General features: G+C 53.9%; 1 protein-coding gene across 2 annotated transcripts in view; it reads right to left on the minus strand.

Annotated features, from left to right (window-relative positions):
* Window positions 1-5,803: 5,803 nt before the first annotated feature.
* cbfa2t2 (CBFA2/RUNX1 partner transcriptional co-repressor 2) overlaps window positions 5,804-23,325 on the minus strand; it is a 28,336-nt gene continuing 10,814 nt past the window's right edge. Inside the window, exons 1-11 of one of the 2 annotated variants that reach the window (XM_084706055.1) lie at window positions 23,173-23,325; window positions 13,544-13,705; window positions 13,050-13,291; window positions 12,406-12,495; window positions 10,216-10,400; window positions 9,782-10,032; window positions 8,268-8,353; window positions 7,838-8,021; window positions 6,779-6,847; window positions 6,406-6,596; window positions 5,804-6,277 (exon numbers count right to left, since the gene is read on the minus strand). The exon at window positions 23,173-23,325 is cut by the window's right edge and continues 424 nt beyond it. In XM_084706055.1, coding sequence (XP_084562181.1) covers window positions 5,963-6,277; window positions 6,406-6,596; window positions 6,779-6,847; window positions 7,838-8,021; window positions 8,268-8,353; window positions 9,782-10,032; window positions 10,216-10,400; window positions 12,406-12,495; window positions 13,050-13,291; window positions 13,544-13,679 — 1,749 coding nt within the window. In that variant the 5' untranslated portion in view covers window positions 13,680-13,705; window positions 23,173-23,325 and the 3' untranslated portion in view covers window positions 5,804-5,962. The remainder of the gene's footprint in view (window positions 6,278-6,405; window positions 6,597-6,778; window positions 6,848-7,837; window positions 8,022-8,267; window positions 8,354-9,781; window positions 10,033-10,215; window positions 10,401-12,405; window positions 12,496-13,049; window positions 13,292-13,543; window positions 13,706-23,172) is intronic. The other variant, XM_084706054.1, reaches the window with a different exon arrangement.

Consider the following 23,325-nt stretch of genomic DNA (forward strand, 5'->3'; position numbering starts at 1 on the left):
TTGATGTTTTATTTACATTTGCATGTGTACATACTGTATGCCAAATATTATTGTCCAAAATATAGTATAGGTAATGTTCTGAAAAACATACATTTGTAATTACCAATTAAATCAACAATTTCAGGATCACCACTGGTAGTCTTGGTAACACCACTCTGTAATAAAGAAGGCGACAAAGTAAGCTTCTGATTTTCCCTGGTCCATACCTTTTCAAAGAAAACTGCATCCAGCTGAGCATGATAGCTACATATCATGGACAAGAGTGACAGTGTTTGTGGCAGAGTCTCTTCCTGCATGGCGATAAGGTCGTCGAGGAGAAGCTTCTCCAACATTCCTCTCCCACAGGCTGACAGGGAAATTAGCTTGAGAGTCTAGAGCTGTCGTAAAGACACTCTCCACGCTCCGGATTTGGCCTTTGGCACAGTAATGTTATTAGTCATAGACGTGGATTGGCACTACGAAATTGCTTGAGGGGCAAACTACTGCTGGCCCGGTCACATAGCTCAACTCATAAGAATCACCTGGACGCTCTAGGAACAAAGGTTCAGGCCGAGAAGTGGTTGAATTCCACAGAAACGATGAGTGACACTGGTGAAATTGTGTCGGCTCAGTCTGTGCCATCGTTTTAAGGAGTAAAGTCATTGAGTCACATCTGGACACGCCGGCACACTCGCAGATGTGGCCCGGGTGATTGACATTTGGGCTGAGAACCCCCTGCTCCTCCTACTCCCTCAGCCTGTGTGAATATGTAGAGGCTGCTGACGAGATGAGGACCAGCCATGTGTGCTAGCTCCTTCTGTTCCTCAGCTGTCCCCGGAAACGCTGCTAAGCTCAGCTCCCAATTAGGACCATGAATAACATTAAAGCCTGCCAGTGTCTGTGAGGGAGAAAAAATATATACAAGACAAGGTTTGGTTGGCTAGTTGTGGAAAGATAATTGGCCTATAGTCAAAAAGCCATCCTGTAGTATGGCCATGGCCAATATAGGATCTTCTCGACACCAAAGTCCCTGGCTTTAGGAATGAGCACAGTGGCTCGACTACGCTTTAGGGTGTCAGTGCTTCTCTACAGTGTTGATTTACAGTCCTACACTGCCTCCTCCTAATGGATACCGCAGGGACTCTCTGCATAAAACATAAAAACGAGCCCAGTGTGAAGAAGAATGCATTATTCTTGGTTGGTACTTAAAAAGAGAGAGGATGACCCTGGAGATTTGACATTTTTGTACGGGAATCCAATCTTTTTTTGTTGACCGCACATATTTATTATCAGAAGTTTTGGGTGGAACGCATTTGGTCATTATAGCTTGATGAACGACTGTACCAGTAGCAAAGGAGACTGTGAGGCTGAGGCGCTGGCACAAGTTGACACAAAGCAGCTTCTTACGTCATTCAGGCAAGGAGACATTCAATCGACGACGTTCTGACCTTGCTTGCCGAGTTGTAACACACCAAAGAATGCCTACCTCTTTGACCTGCTATAGCCTTTGTGCAAAGAACGCTCTGTACTGGCTGGCGCGGGTGTCCTCCCTTTTCCAAAGGCCGACATCTATGCTAACTGTGCGGCAAATCAACTCAGGGTCGCATGGTTGGGGTTAGAAGTCATGGCTGAAGAGTTACAGCTACAGCTATTGCCGTCTCAGTGCATACCCCCAGCTGCCTTGGTAATTCCTGTTTGGGTGTTATTAAATAAATAAAAAAATTAGCTGGTCTGTTACCCCCTACTTTCCGCACCACATTATGTGGATGTGTCCCAGAATTGCACACAAACGCTCTTCTGTGGCCATGAGAGGAAGCAGGTAAACTAAAAGCTAAAATGATTTTGTTTCTTTGCAGCCTCCACCCTTCCATGGTCTATACTTCTCATATTCTCCTTCAGCTTCGATGTGCTCATCATGATAGCATGCTGTGAAAACAATTTACACGTCTGGCAGGAAAAAAAATTAGGCCATCCAAACCATGTCCTGTTGAGTGTTGTGATTTGTGAGATGTTCATGTAGTGACTCCGAAACTATAAATGGCCTCCATATCTATCTATGAAGAAGAGCAGTGGGTATCTGTCTAATGGTTTCATGTGGTTGGGCCACAGATAGAGAGCCTGGGCAGAGGCATTCATGTGTCAGTGATTCATTTTGGTTTGTCACAAACGATAATGTTGTGTCTACATGCACTTGTGTCCAATAACAGTCTGCCTGTCTGTCCTTGTGCCAGTGTTCTGTCAGCCTCCCTGGGTCTCTGTCTGTCTGTGTGTCTGTCTGTCTGTGTGCCAGTGTCTGTAAGCTGCCCTGGGTCTCTGTCAGTCTGCCTTCCTGTTTATCAGTCAGTCCTTATAAATTCACTTTAGCCTTGGAACACACACACTCAAGGGAGCCAGGTGTGTTTGGTGAAAGCTAAAACACTCTTCCGAATGCTGAGCCACGGCAGCATCACACACATCGATTCAACTCCTGAGGGGCCAGAGAGTGTGTGTGTGGCTCTCAGAGTTCCACTTGATCAAAGGCAAATCCTCAGTTCTTTGGTCGAAGCACATCCAAACCTTCTGTTACTACTGCTGTGTTTCCGGGCAACAAGAGTGCTAGTAAGGAGGACATGGATAGTATTATGGTCTCCTTCCATCCCCTGGACAACATTAGAGGTTAGGGAATTCCAACTGGAGCAACCAGATCAATGTATTCCAGTTATTTGAGCTGTCTCCATTATTTCTTTTGACAAACGGACCATGACAAGCATGGGAAAGAGGCTGCCAATGACTAGCTTCTGACAGCAGATGTTCCAGGTCACACTGTGTTGGACAGGATCTCTAGCGCTGTGTGACCGACGCATGTTTAGACAAGCCATGGCAGAACGTGACAGCTTCTCCTTCCCGGGCGTCAACCTTGGACAGAAGCCACGCGCAGTCACATCCCTGTCCCCCACATGGCCTCGGCCACAGCCGTCACCACATCATCCTCGCCCAAAGGAGATCTTTATTAGCTTGTGGGTAGATGTAGTGGCTTTAACCACACACACACACACACACACAGCCCAGATCCTTTTAACGTAAGTAGAGGATCAGTGAGTACTGTCAATGAACATGCTGGATGGAGCTCTCCTTAACCTGCCATCGTGTCAATCTACAGCCAGAACAGATGTACAATCTGGGATTTTAAGATAGATACATTCAAATGGTGGGATTGTTACATGTGAGAGAGACCGTTTTATAGACTGAATTATTTATTCAATGTAATCATACCTTGATTTTAGGGTGAGTATTTAATAGTATATATATATATATATATATATATATATATATATATATATATTTCATTTAGCAGATGCTTTTATCCGAAGCAATGTACAGTACAGGGGTATTTGAACCTACAAACTCCTGATCTGCAGTTAAGTGCTCTAACCACTGAGCTATATCCCTTATATCAGTGTTGAGAGTCTAACAAATCTAAAACATTCACAATTGCATTGCTTGAAAGAATGACATTTAGACCAACCCTGTATTTCTGCAGTAGTATTCAAGTGCCACCTGCTGGTGAAAATGATGCACAGCGTTTCAGCCCCCAACCATAGAAACCTGTTGACCTAAAATCCACCTTTCCACATTATAATACTGAACTGGGAAATATGCACAGTTCTCAGAGGTACAAAGAGGAATGAATAATGCATGGGTTCATTTCAAAAACACATCTCCAAAATAATAGACTCTCAGAGGGAGAGACTTTATTGGCCTTGCCCTCATTTGCCTTTAGATAAAGGTGCGTATTGCATATTTTATAGAGAGCAAATGAATGATTCACTGCATTTACAAACAAGGTTCTGGAACAGGTAAGGAAAATGAGCACAAGTGTGAATTGGCGACGATGAAAACAAGAAACTGTGCTCACCCATTCTGTTTGGTCCTCGCAATTGCATGGCAACAAGAAGTTTAAAACCACAAAAAGATGCAGTGACCCGAAACACCCCCTGTTAAAATGGAGTTTAGAGACTCAGAGGTAAGTTAACAGGAATAGACAGGATGTGAGAACTACATAGACCAGAGGTCTGTTTAGAGACTCAGAGGTAAGTTAACAGGAATAGACAGGATGTGAGAACTACATAGACCAGAGGTCTGTTTAGAGAAGGCGGGCTCTCATCTCTTGTTTATGCAAAACTCCACTCTTGTCATGTTACCAGCTTTCATTTGCAAATGAGCATACACTCACAGTGACCGTAAACAATGTCAAGAACCTAACCTCAAAACATTTGGACAGAACAGGCCTTTTGGAGTCATTCTCTTTTTTATTGTAATACTTCATGTCAAGATATCTGTTCATATGAAGTTGTGTCTCATAACAAAATATGTGTTTTAGAAAGAAAAGGTGGCTCACAACACAAAAGGCATTCTCTCAGATAATATGCTTCACAGACAAGGACATCGCACAACAAAAACAAGAGTCGATTTTACGCCGGAAATCGACGCCCAATCAAAAGGGAAGATCTCTAAACTTTACACTTTATCTAGCGGTGACAAAGGATGAACTCAACAATAATATGTACAAAAACAAAAACTCCTGAGATTTAAAGAGAAACAGACCCACCACAGGTCGTACACCAGAGCGCATCCCCCGCTCAACACCAACACTGCACCACGTACTCGGACACAACTCCAACCCCTCCCATCAGTCTGTTCGTAAAACAGCCTGAAAACATGCCATTGCTCAGAACAGGAGTCCACAGATGGAATGATAAACCGCCCACTGTAATAAATTAAATATTTCGTTTCTCTCTACCCCCTACGGGTTCAATTCTCGTGTGGAAACAGGTGCAAACGTAGCCTTGGTGTAGGATCTGAGGGAGTCCGCCCCACGTTTCTAGAACGAGTCACTAGGAGCTGGAAAACATGAACACTGCCTGTGACCGAAAGCCCATTAAAAAGTGTGGAACATGTATGTATAATGCATACATGGACGTCATATAGTCCTTGCATGACTCCAAATGCTTCTTCCTTTTCCTGTGAGGTCGTCGTGAAGGTCTAGACTGGACCATGTAGGTTATATATACTTATAGGCATCACAGATCTGTACATGAGTTAGTGAAGATCGATCCCGTGTACGTTGCAGCAGTTACCAGGCGACGCCAAACGTCCCCTCAGCCGCCGCAAACTTTGGTGACGCGATCACAACCGAAACGCTTCCGTCCCAATATTGCTTCCGACGATTCACATGCGTGACCGAATAGTTTCCACTGACGGCACATAACGCTTGAGACACGTACACACACACACTGACCAAGAAAACTGTCCGGAAGTCGTGCAAGCAGGATACTTTTAACAGCTATACATGGGACAGGACTCTATAGAAGAGCACCCCTATCTTCTAGTCTTCTGCTGGTGTCTCCCAGAGAAGGAGAGACACTTCCCCACTGGTACCATCACACCAGGTCTCTCCCAGTCTTATATATACACACACACACAATACTCTCAGAATACATTGTCTGGACTGAAGTGTCTCTGTTGACTCGTTTTGTCGTGTCGCCAGGAGTAACAGAAGCGGGTTTGAATCTGAGATTGTCTGTTTGACAGATGAAGGCGAGTCCTCCAGGTCTCTGAACCAAAGTCAACAGGCAGAACCTCCTCAGATCACCCAGTCACCCTTGAGAGACTGAACTCGGGCTCAAATCTGCTCGTGTTGGCTCGTCTGGTGAGAGTTCAGGTCTACAGAGTGGAGACTGACCCTGGATCTCCGCCTGTGGCGACACCCAAGCCCAGAGTCTTTCAACCGACAATGTCACTTCCTCTCCGAGGTGTCACTTGTCCCCTCCCCCCCCCCCCCCCCCCTCTATCCAATGACAAAAGTTTCACGGGCTTTTTGGGATGGTGGTTGGTCGACCAGGGTGGCAAGTCTGTACGGCGAGTCATAAAGCAATCTGAACACCACCGATCTGAGAACAGCTTGGATGGGTCGGACTCCAAAATCGAATCCCTCCGCCGGGTCCTAGTGGCCGTTGGCCTCGGGTGCCGAGGTGGGGGTGGAAGGGGTAGAGGAGCGGGAGAGCACGGAGGCCTTCTCTCCCCGAGGGCTGGAGGCGGCCGGCGCGCTCTCCGGAGCCTTGGGCCCCGTGAGGCTGGCCGGGGCCCCTGCGGAGGCCCTGGCCGTGGCGGACGCGGGCTTGGGCTGGGCCTGCAGGCCGGGGCTGCAGATCAGGTGGTGTCTCTCCCAGTCCTTGTGCTGGCAGAAGGAGCCGCAGTAGCGGGCGGCGTTGCAGCCACTGCAGGTCTCGCTGGCCTTCCGGCCGCAGTTCCAGCAACACTGGAGACAGGAGGACGGGAGGGAGAGCGGATGGGGTCAGACTATTTGCGGGTTGTTTGTTTGGCGGACACGCGACACAGCGGATTGTGTGTGTGTGTGTGTGGGGGTGCACATCTGCATCCTCTCACCTCGCTGGAGTCCTCCTGCTCGTTGATGACCAGGACGGCCTCCTGGGCGGCCTTCCTCTTGGCCTCGGCCAGGGTCTTCTCCATCTTGGCCCTCTCGGCGGCGATCATCTCGAAGGCCTTCTGCTCGGCCTCGGCCACGGCCTTCTGGACCTCGTCCATGGCCTGGCGCTTCACCTCGTTCACAGCCTCCTCTGAGGGGGAGGGACACACAGAGAGCTCTGGGTTAACGCTGCTTCCAAGCCAGCCCAGACTACACGACTGACCCTCCAGACTCGGCAAGGTCAGGGGCTGGGGGGGGCTGCTTTGAGAGGAAGTTTGGAACTCCCATGTCAAAAAAAGAGGGGAGGGGGGGGGGGTGCTGTCAGGTCCTTACCTGCTTTCTTCCAGATCTCATCTGGTACGTAGCCAGAACCGGGGCGTGGGGCAAACTCCCTCTGGGAGTCTGGAGTGAATAGAGAGGGAGAACGAGAGAGAGGAAGGAAGGGCGGGAGAGAGAGAGGGGAGCGGTTAGCACCTGTCACAATGGATAAAAACGGAAACATCCCAGAATGATGCATCACTTGGATGACGAGGCACGACCGAAGTCGACGTCGTACTACGGTTTCAAACCTACAAATGGGCTCACTAAAACGGCCCCGACTTGGGGCTGCCGCGGACTCTTGCCTCTAAACCCGCCGCCTCACTGAACCCTCCCGCGTTCCGACTGCCGCAAACAAAACGAGCCAGCTTTCGGACCGAGTGCGTCTGGCTCCCAGGCACTCGTCTACATTACAACCAAGCTGTGGCAACATTCTGTCTCTTCCCCCCCTCTCGGTCTCCCTACGTGTTCTCTCTGCTGTGCCGCCCAGGCCTGCCCAGGGCTCATCGTACCCAGCTCCGAGGTGCCCGGTCTGGGCACGGTACTGGAGGACGGCTGGGGGGGGGGGGGAGACACTGCTGGGCGGCCAGATGGCGCTCCGGCCTGCCAGCCAGTTCTGGGTCTCGGAGGCGGCAGGACGGGGCCTTCTGTGGCCGATCTGGACAGGCCAGCGCTGGCACCCGTCTGTGGGCCGCGTACCAGCGGGGCACAGGGAGGCTGGCGCGCGAGAGAACACGGCTCGTACACAGCAGACTGGGGGCGGAACATGTGACACGCGCTCGTCCACAGAGGGGTGCGGTTCCGACGGTCACCACTAGAGGGCGGAGAGTCTTTGTTTTGACGGGAGACAGCCATTCTGAATGGCTATGTCCCGTTTTCTCCGGCTTCAAAAGCAGGAGGCTGATATGCAGAAATCCTTCGCCTTTTCGGAGGACATTTACCATTCCATTTAAGGACATTGATTGGGGAGAACCCATCCTGCCTACTAAAGCCACAACGTCAGAAGACTTTCCTTGAGTGTGTGCGTGTGTGTGCGTGTGTGTGAGAGCATATGCGCTGGATTCGTCTACCCACCGGGGCCGTCCGCAGTGTGGGGGCTGTGGGTCTTGGAGAAGGTGCCAGAAGCGGAGCTCCCCTTGCGAGGGTCTTCCTGCCTCCTCCAGTAGTTGAGCTCCTCGCGGTCCGACTCCTGGCAGCGTCTGAGCACGCTCACTGACCTCCTGGTCTTCTCCACCATGTCCACGATGCAGTTCAACACCTGGGACAGATCCACATGGAATTATACACTCAATGTCCATTGTCGAGCCTAATAAAGCATATTAAACTGAAATGACAAATCTCGTTATGTTTATGCGAGTTCTATAGAGTATATTTATGAGAGATCAAAAAGACAGATCCGAGACAGATCGAGACAGAGCGGCCCAGAGGTCCTGCGGTACTAAGCACCACCAGAGCAAGTCAGAGGTATTAATATCAGTACTACTGCAGCCGCCAGTGCACTCACATGGTCCAGATGTCTCCACTCGTCAGCCCACTCCCTGTCTGTCAGCCTGTGGTCCACGGGCTCCTCGCGGTAGCCCCCGTTAGTGCCTGAGGAGAAACACAAGACCAGAGGGGGTGAACGAGGAGCCGCTGAACCCGGGAGTTAAGAGCAGCTATTGTCCTCAAGGTGGCCGCCCGGCTGGCAGGTGGCGAATCGAGTGCGTCCGTTCATATTCAGTCAGAGCGCACGGCGATGACAAAGTCACGGTGCGTGCCGTCTGTAATGAGGCCGGCTGCGAGGACCAATCCGTGTGGGTCTTCGCCTCTGTGCCCGTGCGTGGTGCGTCCCAAAGCCAGCCGGAGAGAGACGGGGGGGGGGGGGGGGGCGTGATGAGAACCAGATCCCCGGCTCCAGACTGCTGCCCACAGGGCCGGCACATCTGGAAGTCAGCTGTCAACCCTCCCCACCCAGCCCCTACCTCCCACCACCCCCCACCCCCCGCCTGGCCTGGCCTCCCTTGACTAGGGCGCACTGGGAGCCGAGGCTCCCTCCCTCCCTCCCTCTGCTGGAGCTCTCAGCATTCCAGCAGGGAGACACTCGGGCTGAGTGGAGCGGCTCCACTTCTAAACACAACCAGCCCTGGGCCCTCTGTGCTGACACTCTATGGCCTGAGTAGGGTCCAACGCACGCAGGCAGATATATCAAAAAGAAAAACCACCAAAACAAAGCCCTAGAATCAACACATGCGTGTGTGTGTGTGCCACTACCCTCCATATCTCAATCCCTCCTGTTTCTCATCTGGGCTCTCCAGTTCAAAGATGCGAGTGTGTGTGTGCATGCGTGTGTCAAGCTAAGTGGCGGCAGGCAGGCTGGCGGTTTCGGTGCTCGGGCCTCATAAACACAGCTTCTCTGCTGCGGGTGTGTTAAGGTTGTGTGTGTGTGTGTGTCTAAACTACTGCCTTTTCCTCCCTCTGGTCACTGACGAGCTCCAGATGCAGCCTGCACACAGACCAGGCCTGGACAGGCCTCTCTGTCAGAGCCCGGTCTGGCCAGCACCACTGTTTACCCACACACACACACACACACACACACACACACACACACACACACACACACACACACACACACACACACACACACACACACACACACACACACACACACACACACACACACACACACACACACACACACACACACACACACACACACACACACACACACACACAGAGTCAGCCCACTCAGAGCTGGGGATGCTGTTTGTCAATCATGAAGGCTTGTCAACAAATGATAGACACACACACACAGACCACCTACTAGGCTAGGTCTGCCCTAAATAAGGCAAAGATGCATGCGTGTGAGTGAACGAGGCAGATTTTTGTTCTTCTACTCTGGAGAAAGTTGGTCGTTTTTCCACAGATGGAGCTGGAAGCACATGTGTTCTGTGCGTGTGTGTGTGTGTGTGTGTGTGTAAGTGAGTGAGTGAGGGAGAGTGGGTTCTGTGTGTGTGCGAGAGCGGTTGTGTGTGTGTGTACCTGGGAGTCGGGGCCTGTCCTTGAGTTCCCTCAGCTCCAGCAGGCGGTGGCTCTCCCGGTGCAGCAGGTGGGGCCCTGTGATGTCGTCCAGGGCGTAGTGCTGCAGGGGCGGAGGCGTGGGGTGGAGCTGGGCGCTGAGGGGCTGCGGGTGGGCGGGGCTGTGGCGGGGGGCGGGGCTGATGGTGCAGATGCGCTTGGCGGGGGGCTCCAGGGCTGCGGGGGGGCGCTCGTGGAAGCCGTTCTCTTTCCCTCTGTGGGGGAGAGAGAGAGAGAGAACGAGGTCAACCGACAGCTCTCATCACAGCTCCTTTCAACCCTGACGGTCGAGAACAGTCACGATGGGCAGGGGAGGAGGAGCGTGGGTGCACTCGGCGTGTTTGGAAGAGCTAGGGGGCGAGAGAGGATGAATCTGTGTGCGCGCGCGCGAGACGGACCTGCCGGGGCTGTGCCTCTTGGCGGCGGCGTCGCTGGGCTCCAGCAGCAGCTCGGAGGCGTCGGGCGGCGAGGCCAGCGCCGTGCTGAGCAGCAGGTGCTCGTGCTGGGACAGGTACTGGGCCGGGGTCTGCTTGGCCGCGCGCGCGCAGTGCAGCAGCTCTCTCTGCAGCAGGGGCAGGTTCGCCTGGGGGGGGGGAGAAGAGGAGGGAGGGGAGAGAGCGGGTTGTATTATCATTCAGCGTATCGTGTGCCGTCCCCCTGCAGCACGGTCCCTTATGGGTTGCTCCTGCAGCAGTCACGGGCTGGAGCGGTGCTATTGGTCGCTCTCACCCCATGCACACCCCGCGTCTCTCGGGAATATCACGACGGCTACGGGAAGCAGGTGACAGAAACCGCTCTGGCGACGGCAGCAAGACACTGCGCACGTGTGTGTGTGTGTGTGTGAGTTAGGAGGCCTGGTTGTGTGAGAGTGTGTGTGTGCGCGCGTGTGTTTGGGGGAAGGGGCAGGACAGACGGAGCAGATCTGTCCTGGATAGAGAGATGAAAACCAGATCAGTATCTAGGGGAGACGCAGACAAGACGCAGAGCAGATCCCTGCTAGTCCTGGCGCCGGGGGGGGGGGGGGGGGGGGGGGGGCAGAAGGAGACTGGGGGCTGAGGCTGGGACTAGGGTTTACACTAGGGCTGGGGCTAGACCTGGGCTAATGGTCGGGGTCGGGGCTCTCATTGGGGGCCTGGGGAGAAGACGGGCTCTGCTCTAGCTCCCCTGTTGTGTCTCTAACCTCCAGCGTTCACATCTGCCCAGCGTCACGCGGCCGACGGCCACTGACGGCACAGACGTGCACACACAGGAGGAGGAGAAGCAGCCCGAGGTGCAGCCTGCTTAGGAGGATAAGCCAGGATCCGTGTCTAGATAAGCCAGGTAATGAGTCACTCCGGGAATGCGCGTAGGGGAGTGACACGACCGACGCTAAACACAGGAGACAAAGAGGGAGAAAGTGAGAGTTGAAAGAGTGCAGACATAAGACGCCATCCTTCGCCCTCTCTCTCTCTCCCCTCCCCCTCCATCTGTGTGTTTTACTGTCTTCCCCCCCCCCCCCTCTCCTAACGAATACCAGACACCAGCGTGCTTATCATTATACCCACTTCCTCCCTCACACCCTCGCTCGCTCGCCTTTTCTTTTAATTCCATCATTCTGGCATTTTTACGGCTCCATTTGAGCTCTCTGTCCTAATACGTCTCCCCGTGCCCCCAAGACCCGTTGGCCACAACCTTTCACTCTTGTCCTCTACCCCCCCCCCCCCCCCGACCCCCGCCCCCTCAGCACCCCCCTGTTCTCCAGCAGACACATGTGTTACGTGTCAGCATGTTGCAGGCTTTCTGTGGGGCGGATGTGCGAGATTGGCGGCGCCTTGGCAGCTGAATGCTCTCTTTTAACGTGACGGCGGGTCCATATGGCTCTCTGGAGCTCATAAAGGAGGGAAGGGAAGGGTTTATAGTCATGTTTCACACTTCCGAGCTCTCCCTTCCTCGCTCATTCACTCTCCCTCTCTCTTTCACTCTCCCTCCCTCTCTCTCTCTCTCTCTCTCTCCCACCCACCCCCATTCTCTCCCTCTTTCAATCTCCTCACTCCATATTTACCCCTCTCGCACCCTCCCCCCCCAATCTCCCACCACCCTCCCGGTGCCCTCAGGAGTCAGTTCTGTGGAGCAGCAGAGATAAAGTGAGGGGCCCTCCCTTGTGAATACAGAGCAGGGGGTGGCAAGCCGAGAGGTCTCGCCTGCCGACTTGAGACAGACGGGATTCTGGGGCTGGGGGGGGAGGGACAGGGGGTGAGAGAGGGTAACCGTGGAGAGAGAACGGCTTTTCTCCGCCGTCTGAAACCGCGAGGCGCTCACAACAGAGTTGTGACTGGGGAGGGGATTGATGTCCAGCTCCCCAGGGAGCGGCTCTTAAAAAGTATACTCTTACAGACCATGTGCTACAAAGTGACTCAAGAGATCGTTAAACTCCAACCCCCCCTCCCCCCCCCCCCCAACCTCCCCTCTCCCGGCCCGGTCGCTTGTCATCTCGACACATACCGCTGCGCGGGGTACCTGGGGCGACTGAAACGAGTTACCCTGCACGCCTCCTCGCGGGCACTCTCAGCAGTGTTGTCGTCACTGCCGTGGGGAGAGGGCAGGCCTACCTTGAGGAAGGGGATGACGAAGGGCCGCAGGGGGAAGTTGGTGGCCTCCTGGAGACGCGAGTGGAACTCCTCGATGGTCACCGTGGAATTCTGGGGGAAAAGGGACGGCAACGTCAACCACAGTCCCCCGATATCAGGCTCTCGTCAAAACCAGCCATGCAGTGGTTAGGAGACTTTCCCCTCATAAGAACCCTTCCATGTTTTAGTGTTATAAAACAAAGCGAATCTCTTTTCACGGTCTTTCAAAATGTGCCGTTTCATCTACCGTCATTTTCGGACTATAAAACACGCCTTTTGTCGCATTTTTCGACCCTGCGGCTTATATAAAGGCGCGGCTAATCTATGGATTTTCACAGCTAACGGCTAGCAGTGAATACATGGGAGCTTCCTCAAGCAGCCACCTCTTTCCCGACAACTAATTACACATGGTAATTAAACATTAAAACACCTGCGGTTTATAGTCCAGTGTGGCTTATATATGTGTACACGTCATTCAATTTAGCTGCTGCGGCTTATATAACGGTGCGCCGTATAGTCTGAAAATTACGGTACATACAAGACGTCTACACAGGCACAAATATAATTATACTTTCATACGTCTAAAAACACAGCAGCCTGTTTAAGACCCGCGAGTAAACGCTCACCACCAGAGCCAGGACCAAGTTGCGGACGCTCTCCCCGATCTCCGGGGAGATGTCGTTGCCGAACTGCTGCAGCGTGGTCAGGAAGCGCTTCAGCTTGCTCAGCTGCCGAGCGCCGCAGGTGGCCGGGAGCTGCTGATTGGCCAGCGAGGAGGACGAGGAGGACGAGGGCCCGTTGCTGTAGCGCTGAGGCGGGGAGGGCACCGCGTTGAGGGTGGGCGGGGAGTGGTTAATCCCATTGGTCACTGAGAGGGAAGCGCAAAGGGACAGGAGAAGGCGGGGCAATGAGAGACGGGGGGGTGGAAAACACGGCTCCTCAGCCGCTTAAAAAAAATTATATATATATATATAAAGAAATATAAAAAGAACTACATTTGGGATAGTGCTGAAAGAACGGACAGTGTGTGTGTGTGAAGTGTAAAACAGCATGCAGGGCGTGGAGGCTCCCGCGGGGGGAGCCGGTGAGGGGAGGAGGAGCTGACTGCAGAGGGACTCACGCGTGGTGGAGGAGAAGGAGACTGGGCGAGGGCCGCTGGGGTTGATGGAGGGCAGGGGGGGCATGGCGGTGCTGCTGCTGCTGCTGCTGGGAGCTGGTCTGGAATGAGTCTTAACATCCACAGGGGAACCTGGCATGGCAGGGCTCTTCTTCTCTGCACTGTCTGCCACACACACACACAGAGAGAAAGAGAGAGGGTTAAGTTCACAACAAATAATGAAGACACACACTGACTCACATGCAATGGGTGGCGCTCAAGGGTGGAGCATTCGACGGCAGATCAAGAGGTCGCGGGTTCACGACACCCTCTGTACGAAATGAACACGGACTGGGTAAAAGTGTTGGGTTGACCACCGGATTAAAGTACCAAAGAGCAGGCAAGGCCATGACCAGATAGGTCACCCTGGTGAGGGACCACAGCGACCCCAGACGTGGTTGGGAACGTCGGGGAGAGAGAGCCAACCTGTCATCCGAAATCCTGGCGTGGTCATGGTAACAAGCCAGCGCCGTAAGACACCAGCCAGTTAAAGCGTACCTTTTTATTTACCCGACCCCCGACTCAATATTCTCAATGTGTCATGGGCCCTGAGCCTTTGTGTCCCAAGTGAGACTGCCCCTTAGCCTCGCCTCGCCCCCCCCCTCCCGCCTAGCCCCCCTCCCCAATAGAAAACCAGATGTCTTGGGGTCCGTTGCTCGCCGCCCCCCCCCTCCCCTCCCCTCCCCTTGCCCATTGAGTTCCATGACAGAGAAGGCTGGAGAAGAAAGCCATTGTGCAGGGAGAAGAATGCCTCGTCAATGAGCTCCAGGCAGGGGGAAAGGGCCGGGGCTATTTCACGCTTTACTAACAAGATCGCCAAAGCTTTTGAATGTTAAAAAACGCATAGTTCTCTATGTGCCATTGTGGATGAATAGGACCACCAGATAGGGAGAGAGTGTGGGGGGGGGGGGGGAGTGGAGGATGGGGGCTGATCGGTGATCAGAGAAGAGTCTTTGTGTGTGGAGATCCATGAAAGCAGAGTCTTGTCTCCATTTGGAGTGGATCACAAACTCCAAACTGCTTTTAGAGGAACAATTAATAGACAAGCGAGGTCTCGGGAGGTCGGGGGTCACGGGGAGCAGCGATCACGGCGGCTCTTTGCTCCTGATGGAGACCGTGCGCTTTTCGCTGGGTTCGACTCAAAACACCAGTCCGCTCGTTTCTCAGCATTGAAATGGAGGCTCCGAGTCGACGCTTTCCATAAGATAATCCTCAGCTCAAAGCATGTTCAAGTAACGGCTTGCCCAATTGCCACCGATAGCGTATATTGCACAAAGACACTCACTACACAAGTCTATCTTAATACGGAGAGAGAGTTTACAACACAAGAACTCCAAGAAACCGACGTGTAAACATTGCCCAACGAGAGATGTTTCGGCTAAGCCCCAACCAAACTGTCCATGTTCCAGAGCCCCGCACCCCAGTTCTGCCCTCCCCTTCCCTCCCCTCACCTCTCACTCCTACCTTCCCTGCTCTCCTCCCTCTCGCCCTCTCTCCCCGCCCCGTGGACTGCCTGTCATCCTCCCACCTGTTCCCTCAGCACAGGGGGGCAGGAAGGAGGGCTTACGCAAACATTCAGGCTTCTGCCACACACACACACATACACACACACACAGTGCCAACACACGGCAGGTTCCAAGGCTCCATACACTCGTCCGTATGGGCAGGAAATGAGGATGACGTCTCAATAACAGAATCCATGGGGGCGCACGGCGCTTTAAAATACACCAGCCTCCATGTAAACACTCCATGTAAACAACGGCGCCGTGTACGGGCTAGCACGCTGACACACACACACACACACACGGACACACCACTGTCAACAACAAGCTGATCTGTGATGTGACCTGATACTAAACATATCTGACGTCCCAATACAGGTCTGGGCGTGGGGACACTTTTGGATCGGATAGCCTCCATGTGACCCCTGTACAGTGAGGGGGGGGGGGACGACGACGTGGTAAATGACGCTGCGTGGCTCTGCTGCGGGAGGTCGTGGGGACGGTGCTGGATGACATCATCTGGGGGGGGGGAGCTGGCACCTGAGACCACAGCCCTCACAGGGCATGGGCATCACGCATCTCTCTCTGCACCCTCGAGACACACACACACACACACACACACACACACACGACAATGCAAACACACACGCCCGACGCAAACACACACGGGCTCACCCAGACACGCACACTACGCTTTACAAACACGCGTGCAAACACGCCCATCCGCCCGACGAGACACCGTTGTTTGTAGGTGAATATTGATTTAGCGAGGCTGTGTGCCTGGTCTGAGTGCCACCTGTCCCCCCTTTCTTGGCCGGGGACAAAAACAAGGAACAAAGAAAGACTACAATACCCAAGCATACAGGAAGTGGAGCTGGGGGGGGATTTCTCTTCTTCTAGTCAGCTGTCCATCAAACAAAAGGATCTAAAAAACGTACCTACTTGAAACTTCTCCGAAAGGACTTCTCAGATATTCCTTCTCCCGAATGGTCAAGACGGTTTTCGATCAAACGCCGTCGTGAGAGAGGGATTTGTGACGGCAGCAGGGCCGGTGATAAGCAGCAGGCAGACGTTAACGAGCGGCAGCTTCTTTAATGACCTACAGGTGTCATTCATTAGCACCGAGGCAAACGGGGCCCCGCGAAAATGTATCGGTGCTCGTCGTTTTGCATGAAGTCTTTCTCTTTTTTTGGGGGCTCCCACAGTGATGATAGATGGAGGTAGTTGTGGGCCACCAGATGTTGAGCAGTGTGTGCGCGTCCGTCCGTGTGTGTGTGTGTTTTATCTCTACGCTGTCAGGAAGGAGGAGGTGAGACGAGAGGAAACACAGGCCTTATCTCTTCAGCACATAACAGTCCATTAGCATAGGACTGCTCTGACCCTGGTACACACACACGCTTCATTATAACCAGCCCTGGGTTTTGCTGTTGGCCTTGTGCAAATTGAGCCTAAATGATAGATTTAAATGGTATTTGCATCAATGGACTTCTGTGGCCGAGCTCTGTTTAGAAACCACACGGGGAACAAAAGACTGAACCACCCTGAGCCTCCAAACAACACAACAGAGAGAGACAGAGAGAAAGAGAGAGAGGGGGGGGGGGGGGTGAAGTGGAGGAGGAGGACGGGGGGGGGGGGGGCAGTGCTAAAGATACAAAAGGGTTAAGCCATCAGCCCCTTAGCAGCCGTGGTACCAATAGCCCCCCCCCTCCCCCTCTCCTCCTCCCCCGCCCTCCCTCCCTCCCTGCTCCATTCCTCCCCTCCCCCCGCCACCATATGGATCTAATCGGCCAAGAGCTGGCCAGCTGGGACCTCCAACAGTCACCTGTGACAGAGGGAGCGGGGACAGAAGGGCCGGGAGGCCTGGCCAAGGCTCACACAATGCTGCCTTCCAAGGGGGGGGTGAGGAGGGAGGGAGGGGGTGAGGAGGGAGGGAGGGGGTGAGGAGGGAGGGAGGGAGGGGGGGGGGGGGGGGAGAGAGACACGAGGCGCTGAATTCAACGGGGTGAGAGTGGACTTAAGGCTGGAAACAAAGGCTGCACCTGGTCCCCCTCCCTGTCCACACGCACCGACAATACAGCACACATCTGTTCCTCTCCGTCTCCCTGGCGCTCGCGTGCACGCCCGCGCCGCCTGTCAGCCAGGCAGAGCCATCCTCGTGGCCTCTTAGCCAGGCAACAGGTTTGAACACCTCCCACATGACAACTGGGTAAATATAGGCCCGTCTCTCGAAGTCCTATATAGGGGTTGAGAGTGTGTGTGTGTGTGTGTGTGTGTGTGTGTGTGTGTGTGTGTGTGTGTGTGTGCGCACGTGTGGTGTCGTCTTTCTGATAAACAGGAGGAACACACTCCTTTTGAGCACATTTAAATGAACTTTATTTATAGTTGCAGCCTGTCCGGGCAATGACCGCCGTTTCCAAGTGTAAGATCAACACGAGCACTGAATGGCCCCTTTAAGAGCTAAATTACAGGTATGTGTTAGCAAGATGAAGTGAGGACATAAAAACTGTTCTGCTTAAGAACTTAGACACGACGCCGAGGAGAGTTGGGGGACTGGTCATTATAGGCACCGTCGGGAGACAAGCAGGATAACAGAATAACGGGCTGGGAAAGACTGTTTTCACTTGGTTTCATCAGACGGGCAAGACTGTTCGAAGGCGAGCCTGTTTGTCTTGGCTTCCCAGGCACCTTACTGCAGCCTGCAGACTACATAGCTGGCCTCAGCCCAATGTCAACACTGCACCTCTGTCAGGCCAGAGACAGAGAGAGGGAGGGGAGGGGAGGGGAGAGGAGAGGAGAGGAGAGGAGAGGAGAGGAGAGGAGAGGAGAGGAGAGGAGAGGAGAGGAGAGGAGAGGAGAGGAGAGGAGAGGAGAGGAGAGGAGAGGAGAGGAGGGAAAGGAAGGAGAGAGTAGTGTTTGAGTGAGTGTGCATTTTGGTCTGCTCGCGTGTGTGAGCAGAGGCGCGTGAGTAGGTAGCAACTGAAGTATCTCAGATTCAGACCCATGGGGGGGTGGGGGGGGTGGAGGAGGGGGCGGGGGGTGGATGGGGGGGTTCTGGGAACTGAAGGGTTTCCCTGGTGGACCAGAGAACGCCCTGCTCCGCTCCCATAACCTTGTCACTCAGCGATAATGACAAAAACACTATCGCCTGGAAAAAAATCCTGCTGCACATGGTATAGTGCTTAGTGGCAAGGACTGAGAGAGAGAGAGAAGGAGAGAGAGAGAAAAAGGGGGGGGGGAGGGAGAGAAGGGTGGGAAGGAGAGATTGTCAGCCAAGGACAAGAGGGGGCAAAACACACACTGAGGGGAGGAGAGAGAGAGAGAGAGAGAGAGAGAGAGACAGAGACAGAGACAGAGAGAGAGAGAGAGAGAGAGAGAGAGAGAGAGAGAGAGAGAGAGAGAGAGAGAGAGAGAGAGAGAGAGAGAGAGAGAGAGAGAGAGAGAGAGAGAGAGAGAGAGAGAGACAGATGCCACGTGTAATGAGCTACTGAATGTGAAGGCTGTTTGAACAGGGGGCCTATGTGGACGCGGAGCAGTAGTCCCCATGTAGCTTCAGAACTGATGTCTAAATGCTCTCTGATGGGCTCGTGTTGTTGTGGGTTTGAAACTATGTCAGCCAAACACACACACACACACACTCCAATGTGCCAAGCCAGTGCTCCATGCGTGATGCGTCACAGTCACCTTCGCAAACACACACAGAGCACAGCTGGGTGACAAGGAGAAAGGCTCGAGGGGGGGGGGGAGGTGTGTGTGAGAGACAGGGCAGAGAGAGGGGTGGGGGTGCAGGCGGCGCGTGTTGTGCACCAGGTGTTCAGTCAGAGTCATCAGGTGAGTGGAGAGAGAGAGAGAGAGAGAGAGAGAGAGAGAGAGAGAGAGAGAGAGAGAGAGAGAGAGAGAGAGAGAGAGAGAGAGAGAGAGAGAGAGAGAGAGAGAGAGAGAGAAAGACAGAGAGAAAGACAGAGAGAGAGAGAGAGAGAGAGAGAGAGAGAGAGAGAGAGAGAGAGAGAGACAGAGACAGAGAGAGACTGAGTTGAAGCACACACCTGCGCTCCCGCCGCAGCGCGATCACAGCTGACAAAAACACCTCTGGCGTCATGACGATGACTCTTCACCTCTCTACCCTCCCCGCCCCCCAGAGCACAGGGAACCTGATTATCTGCCTATCGGTTTACATCCCCTCTCGCCTCGCCGTGTCCGATTGATTTGCCCGCTTGTCAATCATCCCGGGAGGCGGGGCCGAGTTGAAATAAACGACTGCGCCGGCGATGAAAACTGCTGGACAGTCAGGAGGCCAAGGCCTTGTGTTGTGCGTGCCTAACCCCTGGGGGGGGGGGGGTTGGAGCCGCCGTTACCGGTCTGGGGTGCTAAACGATCTGACCGCAGCCCACAGAGCTGCAGGCTTCTTCCCTTCGCACGGCGGCTGGTGCGTGGGGGGGGGATGTGCGGGGGGGGGGATGGGGGGTGGGATGAGGGGTGGGGGGAGTCCCATCAAGCGGCTTCTATATCCGTTATGGAGCGCCTCGCAATCCACTTAACCTTTACGACCCCTGACGACGCTTTACTGCTGCGTGGTTACCGGCCTGACCACACTCTATCCTCCTTGCTTGTTTTTTTTTCCGTCAGACTTTGCCTGGTACTTTGTATATACGCTGTATGCCTCCGTCGAGCTTCGTAGCTTCCGAGAGAGCTGAAGCGATGATGAGTACGACGGAGAGAGACAGAAAAACAGGGACAGAAAAACTGAGAGACAGACAGAGAGACAGACACAGAGAGAGACAGAGAGAGAGAGAGAGAGAGAGAGAGAGAGAGAGAGAGAGAGAGAGAGAGAGAGAGAGAGAGAGAGAGAGAGACAGACAGACAGAGACAGAGACACAGAGAGAGAGACAGACAGACAGACAGACAGACAGACAGACAGACAGACAGAGAGAGAGAGAGAGAGAGAGAGAGAGAGAGACAGAGAGAGAGAGAGAGAGAGAGAGAGCCTGTCAGCCTGTCCAGAGCCCAGGTGTGAGGGCGCAGGGCGTGTCCCGAGGCAGAGAGAAGGTCATGTGGGCCCAGATGTGCCGCGGCCAGGGGGCCGTTTCAAAGCGTCGTCTTTCACGACTCCCATAACGACGACGTGACTTTGAAACAGCCAACAGTCCAACACGGCAATGAAAACAGGGGCCTGTTTGTTGGGGGGGGGGGGGGGGGGGGGGGGAAACTGGGTCAGTTCGAGCTTGATCGTGGCTCGAGGGTCTACGGAGGGTCAAAGGGAGCTGTTGTTTCAGAGCGGGCAGCAAAGAGGCAGGGTTTACAGTGTGTGTCAGCAGTGTGTGTTTCCAGTAGGTGAGCTGGAGGTGTGTGGTGAGGGCCAGAGAGAGGGCTGCTGCAGACGGCCCTGGCTCCGCAGGCTCGGCTGAGGGCGACCGATAAGGACAACAAAGGGGCCAGCTGTGCTGGAACAATGGAGAAAATGAGTGTGTGTGGGGGGTGCTGGGCAGAGTGTGTGTGAGTGCGTGAGGGGGGCGGGGGAGCAAAAAAAAAAAAAAAAACAGTTTGTGTGTGTATGTGTGTGTGTGGGGGGGGGGGTTACTTGAGTATTCGCGTGGAAGTGTGTGTTGAGGAGAGAGTGTGTGTGGTGACGAGGAGGTGATGAGGTGTGCCAGGAGCCTGGCCTCAGACAGGGTGGTGTGTGTCTCTGAACACCCTGGGGTCAGAGACACAGACAGACCCTCAGTGAAGCTCGGCACTGTTTGTTTGTTCGCCGTTATTAATGACACGGCCCTCCCTCCCTCCCTCAGGGAGGAATGTGAAACACAATGTGGGAGGTAGGACACGTGAGACAGGAGGAGGGAGAGGGAGAGAGGGAGAGAGAGAGAGAGAGAGAGAGAGAGAGAGAGAGAGAGAGAGAGAGAGAGAGAGAGAGAGAGAGAGAGGGAAAGTGTTTGTGTTGGATACTGCAAGGTGAGAGTGGTCCAAGACTAACATTCTCTATGAGACCAGGAATGATACAAAGATCCCTGAGAGAGAGAGAGAGAGAGAGAGAGAGAGAGAGAGAGAGAGAGAGAGAGAGAGAGAGAGAGAGAGAGAGAGAGAGAAAGAGAGAGAGAGAGAGAGAGAGAGAGTTGAAGAGAGTTAAGGAATTATATATGAACCCCTTTATACGGCGGGTAGTAGTAGAGAGAGAGAGAACATTTTGAACATAACAAGTCTCTTCCTCCCCTGGCTGTGTACGTCCTGAAGGGTCATTCATTCAGACCGCTCATGACCCCAAACAATCGCGATCATAACCTCAACGACACGCGGAGCTCCGTGGCAGAGCATTTGACCGCCGATCCAGAGGTGGCGGGTTGACATCCCCCCTCAATGTCTTTGGGATTTCACCGCAGGCCTGCCGCATAATTCCAATACTATAGACATCCACTCCCACCCGGGCTAGAGGGCTAAGATGACCACCTTGCCGAGGAGGGTTCATCACACCTCTGCTCTGTTCATGGGGAGGGGGGGGGGTCGTCAAGGATTAGGCCCTGCTCACTCAGCACTTTGTGAGAAAGTCCCCGTCTCTGTAGACGACAAATTGAATGTGATTGGCCCCTGAACGAGTCGTCCATCACTCTCACTGTCAGTGTGGGGACGAGGCAGGAGCAGGTCAGTTGACAAAGGCTTGTTCTGGGGTCAGTGATCAGGTGACCCTGGTCAGCCTGGACCCCCCCCCCCCCCCCACCCCACCCTTCCATCCTCGGGAGGGAGAGCCTCTGACTGACACTCAGAACAGGAAGGGGGCCCTACACACACACACACACACGCACGCACGCACGAGCGCGCACAGCCGGCGATGAAGAGACCATTGAGAAAAGCAAATTGTTGCAATCGGGGTCAGGGGCACGTTGGAAAGATGAACACCACTGACTGACACACACACACACACACACACACACGCACACACAGACACACACAGCCCCAGGCTAGATATCACAGTCCACTGGAACTAATGGAGGCCTTCCTGCTTGCCGTGTTTGAAGCAGCTGCTCCACTCCAGTGTGTGAAAAGGAGGGGGGGTGGGGGATGTAAAGAAGGTATCATAGCGTGGGATTCCAGCATGAAGACATGAGGTAGCGGTGGTGAAGGGCTTTGGGCTCCAACAGTAGCTGGAACTCCCAGCAGTGTGACCCCCCCCCCCCCACACACACACACACACACACACACACACACACACTAGAGCAGCACTGCTCTTCAAAAGCACTGCAGAACATGCCAGACGTCGGCACTTACTGGACACGAGGCCGGAGGAGACTTGGAGAGGTTTCGTGAGCGCACCCCCTCCCCCCCCCCCCCCCCACACACACACACACACACACAGCTCCTCCTGTCAGGAGCGTGACAATGTCCAGACGTCCAGACGTGACTCTCCGCGGTCGTATCTCCTTCCAGACGCATCTGTCCCGACCTACTGGTCAGAGCTTGTCCAGGTCTCTCCTCCCCCCCCCCCCCTCTCTCCCCCCCCCCCCCCCCCTTCTCCCTATCGCTCCCCCCTGCAGACGCGCACACATCCATTTGGGAGGTGGATGGCCCCTTTAACAAGCGCACGTTGACATTAGAACTGCTGCGTTTCAAGACGAGACCAGATCTGAACGGCCTCCCCTGCCAGGGGCGACAGCCCACCTGGACCTCCACACTCCAGCACCCCTCACAGCTGAGCACCAAGACAACATGACTCACGCCACCAAAACACGACTCGACCACACAAAAACGATACAAAAACTGAACCGCCACTGTTCTTTTCCTATCCATTTTTGCGTTGACGTAAGAAACGGGTTTGGCCTCCAAGCGAAGGACACCCAGAATATCCAGTGGACGGTCCTCTGCATGTGGAGCAGTGTACACGTACGTGTGTGTGTGCGTGTGTGTGTGTGCTCGTGCACGCGCTAGCCATGTGCAGCCTTCTTCCCTCGGCGTGCAAGGATTAAGAGATGAAGAGATCGAGGAGAGAGGGTGATGCACCGTCTGTACAGCTCAGAGAGACAGAGACACACACACACACACACACACACACACACAACTTAACGTGTCGAGTAACACACATCCACAGAAGCAGCAAATTGTCCCTACCTCCACCCCAGTAGAGTCCAATCTTTTTCGGATTTGAAACTGCAGGGGCCTCTGCGAAAAAGGCTTGCTTTTTCCTTCTTCTCTTTGCGCTCGCTCTCGCTTCCCCTCACGCCTTCATCTGTCAGGCATGTGTTTGCGTTCCCACATATGTGA

This window comes from Hypomesus nipponensis, chromosome 9 (genome assembly GCF_054491055.1).
Source record: "Hypomesus nipponensis isolate SF chromosome 9, ASM5449105v1, whole genome shotgun sequence".
NCBI lineage: Eukaryota > Metazoa > Chordata > Actinopteri > Osmeriformes > Osmeridae > Hypomesus > Hypomesus nipponensis.